The sequence below is a fragment of the Eriocheir sinensis genome, chromosome 59 (genome assembly GCF_024679095.1).
Source record: "Eriocheir sinensis breed Jianghai 21 chromosome 59, ASM2467909v1, whole genome shotgun sequence".
Lineage (NCBI taxonomy): Eukaryota > Metazoa > Arthropoda > Malacostraca > Decapoda > Varunidae > Eriocheir > Eriocheir sinensis.
Genome location: NC_066567.1, coordinates 9,213,117 through 9,218,116, shown reverse-complemented (window position 1 = coordinate 9,218,116; position 5,000 = coordinate 9,213,117). Strand labels below are relative to the sequence as shown.

The 5,000-nt window shown below is 35.2% G+C and overlaps 1 protein-coding gene and 1 long non-coding RNA gene across 7 annotated transcripts in view; both read right to left on the bottom strand.

The window, feature by feature from the left end:
• LOC126985543 (C-Maf-inducing protein-like) overlaps positions 1-5,000 on the bottom strand; it is a 125,826-nt gene that overhangs the window by 70,978 nt on the left and 49,848 nt on the right. For all 6 annotated transcript variants that reach the window (XM_050840639.1, XM_050840640.1, XM_050840642.1 and 3 more), the window contains one exon: positions 3,895-4,026. In XM_050840639.1, coding sequence (XP_050696596.1) covers positions 3,895-4,026 — 132 coding nt within the window. The remainder of the gene's footprint in view (positions 1-3,894; positions 4,027-5,000) is intronic.
• On the bottom strand, positions 930-3,610 carry LOC126985545 (uncharacterized). Its single transcript, XR_007738781.1, has 2 exons — positions 3,207-3,610; positions 930-3,086 (listed from the first exon to the last, which is right to left on the bottom strand). It is a non-coding gene; the product is annotated as an uncharacterized LOC126985545 (long non-coding RNA).

The following is a 5,000-nucleotide window of genomic DNA, read 5'->3' as shown; positions in this document are numbered from 1 at the left end:
CGGCTCTTGAGGAGGAGGAGGAGGAGGATAAGAAGGACAAGGACAAGGACAAGGATAATGAGTAAGGAATAAGAGAAGGAAAAAAAAAAAGAAAAAAAAGTGAAAAGAAAAATAATAAAGATGTCTTACGATGCAATGGAAGAGAAAAAAAAGCAAAAAGAAAAAGAATAATAATGAAGAAATAAAATATGTAAAATAATAACAAGAAAAACAAAGAAAAAGGAATTAATATATATATATATATATATATATATATATATATATATATATATATATATATATATATATATATATATATATATATATATATATATATATATAAAAGAGAACTTAATAAAAATAACCGAAAAAAGACTGAAAAAAGGAGAAAACAAAACAAAACAAAACAAGAAAAGATCAACTCGTAAGGAAATACAAAATAACAAAAAAAAGAGGAGAAAAACGAACCAATAAACAAAATGACAAATAAAAAACAAAAGAAACAAATAAAAAACAAAAGAAACACAACACAAAAAAACAAATAAAAAACAAAACAACAAATAAAAAACAAAAGCAAATAAAAACAAAACAAAAGAAACAAATAAAAAATAAATAAATAGAAAACAGGTCCCTCTCCTCCCTCGGCCGCTGCATAAGCCTGGAAAGCGTTGACATCAAATAAATTCGGTCACAATATAATCATGGGGTTCAGTCTCGCCCCAAGAGGAAAAAAAAGAAAAAGGAAAAGAAAAAGAAAAGAGAAATTGAAGGTGAGTGCCAAATACCTGGGAATTACTTTTTTTTTTTTGGGGGGGGGGAGGGGTTGGCCTGAGAGGGGAAGAAAAAATAGATTTGTTCCCCTTGAAAAGTTTTATATTCCAGAGTTGTTGTAGTTTTGTTTTGTTTTGTGGTTTGTTTTGTTTTGTTTTGTTTTCTTTTCTTTCTCTGGGTTTTTCTGTTTTTTTTTCTTTCTTTCTCTGCGATTTTCTTTCCTTACCCTTTTTTTTCTTTTACCGGGCTTTCGTTGTCTTTTTTTTTTCTTCTCTGGACTTTTTCTTTTTTCTTTCTCTGCGATTTTCTTCCATTCTTTCTCTACTAGGTTTTCTTTCTTTCTTTCTTAACTGTTTTTTTCTTTTCTTTCTTTTTCTTTCTTACTTTCTCTGGATTTTCTTTCTTCCTTTCTTTCTCTGGGTTTTCTTTTTTCTTTCTTTCTCTGGGTTTTAATTTTCTTTCTTTTCTTCTTTCTTTCTTTCTCAATACGTTTTCCTTTATTTTCCCTGTTTCTTTGTTTTTTCTTTTCCTTTGTTTGTGCTGTCTCTTCATTTCTTCTTTTTCTTTTGTCTTTATTTCCCTTTTTCCCATTTTCATTTTCTTTCTTCCTTCTATTTCATCTTTTTTCATATACTCCTATTTATTTATCTGTCTTACTGTCTATCTACCTATCTATCTATATCTTTTTTTCCTCTTATTTCTCTTCAAAAACATCAAATTTACATACTAAAGAAAATATCATTCGTGCAAGAGAGAAAAATGAAGGTCAAAGGCGATTTCACTTTTTTTATATACTTTTTTTATAACTATTTCTTGCAAGTCTTAAGGAATATTCAAATGTCTCGCCCTTGCAGAAACCAGAGGCTATTTTCCATTCACTTTCTTTCTCTTTTCTATTTGCGATTTTTTATTTACTTCCTTTTTTTCATTTTTCTTCCCCTTTTATTTTATTTTTATTCTCTCCTTCGATTTTCATTCATTTCCTTGATTTTTATTTTTATTTTTCACTCACTTTCTTTGTCTTTTTTCTTACTTGCGATTTTCCTTCCATTCCTTTTTTTCATTTTTCTTTCCCTTCTCCTCTCTCATTCTCTCTTCTTCGATTTTCATTCATTTTCCTTTTTTTTCGATTATTCATTCACCGCCTTTCTCTTTTTTTTATTTGCGCTTTTTCATTCACTCCCCTTTTTCATTCTCGTTTCCCTTTCTCTTCTCTTATTATTCTCTCTCCTTCCTTCTTCTTCCTTCCTTTTCTTTTCCTTCTTTTCTTTGGGGTCAATAAAGTAAGAAATAAACTCAAACGAAGGAAAATATTACAACGTTTCCTGAATCTTAAAACTCGTGAGGGAGGTTCAAAGCCCTTCAACATTCTTTTCCTTTCCTTTTCCTTTCTTTTCCTTCTTTTCCATTCCTTTAGGGGGTCGATAAAGTAAGAAATAAACTCAAATGAAGGAAAATATTACAACGCTTCCTGAATCTAAAAACTCGTGAGGGAGGTTCAAATCCCTTCAACATTCTTTTCCTTTTCTTTTCATTTCTTTTCCTTCTTTTCCATTACTTTAGGGGGTCGATAATGTAAGAAATAAACTCAAATGAAGGAAAATATTACAACGCTTCCTGAATCTAAAAACTCGTGAGGCAGGCTTAAAGCACTTCATCATATTTCTCTTTTTCCTTTTCCAGGCGCGGCGGAGGGGAGGGAAGGAGTGAAGACGGTGAGAGGAAACACCTGGGAATGGAGGAAAGGAGGGAGGGAATGCAGCACCTGGAGGAAAGAGCAACCAGGAGGGAACTTAATGAACGAGAGATGCATTAACACGGAACCGAGACCATTAGCGAAGGAGGAAAGTGGGGCGGAGGAAGGAATGGGAACGGAGAGACAGACAGATAGATAGATACATAGGTAGATAGATGGAGATAGATAGAACGGAGGAAGGAATGGGAACAGAGAGACAGATAGACAGATAGATACATAGGTAGATAGATAGAGATAGATAGAACAGTAAGTATTTCCCTCAATTTACACTCCAATCTTTTCTGTTCCTTTCCTTACTTATTCAAATTATCTGCTTTTTCCTACATGACTAAAGGTTTCGTTATCATTATTATATACATCAATGACTTGGACACGGGAATTACTAGTGATGTCAGTAAGTTCGCAGATGATACCAAGATCGGTAGAGTTATCCAATCAGACAGAAGGGTTCAATACCACTTCACTGTACACTCAAATATTTTCTTTTCCTTTCCTTACTTATTCAAATTAGCTGTTTTTTCCCTGCATAACAGAAGGCTTCAGTATAATTTTCCTACACGACAGAAGGGTTCAATACCACCTCATTTTACACTCAAATATTTTCTTTTCCTTTTCTTACTTATTCAAATTAGCTGCTTTCTCCTACATGACAAAAGGCTTCAGTATCGTTTTCCTACACGACAAAAGGCTTCAATACCACCTCCCAACACGACGAGATGGTTCAATACATCCTCCTATACAACAAAAAGGCTTTAATATATCTTCTAACTCGACAGGAAGGTTCAATACTATCTTCCAACACAATAGAGAATTCAATATCATCTCTCAATACGACAAAGAGAGTTCAATATGTCTCTCAAAACGACAAAAAGAGTTCAACATCATCTCTCAACACGACAGAGGGCGTTCAATATCATTTCTCAAAACGGCAGAAACTCAAAATCAAAACAAAAATAACACACTAACACACTCTCATCCGTGTACTACTTGGCACTCGATTTTCTTTTATAGGACATGAGCTTAGAGGGCTACTGCTTTGTTCTTCCCCTTGACCTCCTTCCCTTGATATAAGAGAACGAATTAAGTACCCAAATAACACAATAACAACACGTTGCTGTAAAAAAATGAGACCAAAAAAACACACAAGAACAGCAGCCAAATAACACAATAACAACACCCTCTACCACCTTCACGTATGTACTTCTGCTTCCGTTGCTGTAAAAACGCATAAAAGACCCAAAACAACACAAGAACAGCAGCCAAATAACACAATAACAACACCCTCTACCACCTTCACGTATGTACTTCTGCTTCCGTTGCTGTAAAAACGCATAAAAGACCCAAAACAACACAAGAGGAACAGCCTCCACCACTCTCCGGGTACTCACTTGCAGCAGCAGCGCGCCGTCCCGAACCACGACTCTCACGCAGAACTTGTGCCCCGATGCGCCGCAGGGGACCACCACGTGCACGTCCTCAATCTGGGAGTACTGCACCAGAGTCTCGAGGGCGCCCGTGGCCTGAGGGAGGAAGGGGAAGCGGGGATGAGAAGGAGGCGAGGTGATTAAGACAGCCATTATGCTTATATTCCAATGGTGAGTATATGGGAAGTGTGTGTTATGAAAGTGAGAGGGAAAGGGGAAAGTATGGTGAAGGGATTGTATGGGAGTATATGGACTGTATAGTGATTGTATGGAATTGTATAGTGATTGTATAAGAGTGTATGGGATTGTATGGGGAAAAGTTTGGAAAGTTTCGTTTAGTCGGCGCAACATCCGAGGTCATATGCCGGAGAGACAGAAAGGGAAGGAGTTATAGAAGGGAACAGATCCCAGGAGACGGGACACAACCCCCGATTAATACCTGGTACCCATTCACTGCTGGGTGGACAGGGGCGTAGGGTAGATTGTATGGGTAGTGGATTGTTTCAGAAAGTTAAGTTTACGTTAGTGAGGGTTATAATGTAATAAGGAAAGGCGTGATGATAAAAAAGTGAAAATCGTGTTAATTGAGATACAAAAAGTTAAATCTATATTAAGAATGAGGCTTAAAAAGTTATATTCAGTCAGTAGACACACACACTAAAGAGATAAAGAAATACTAAATAGCTGATGAATATATATTAAAAAAAAAAACTAATGATGGATGAATAAGAAGTGTGCGATTCAATTTAAAAGCCAAAAATTAAATTACATTACAGGGTCCAAAAAATGCGACTTGCAATCAATGGACAATCAGAAAACGGTATGAAGAAAAAAACTACGAAGTTGATTAAAACAAAAACTCGAAATCACATTAACGAGATATTTAAGAGAGACAAATTTACATGACCCAGGACTAAAAAAAAATAATGAGTAGCAATTAACGAAGAGTCCCAAACAAGATTAGAAAAGATGATAATTAGGGAAGAGGGATGAAAAAGAGGAACTGAAAATTAACGTAAAAAAAGAGAGATGGAAATGGAGGGGATTGTGAAGGGATAATGAAGGGGGGA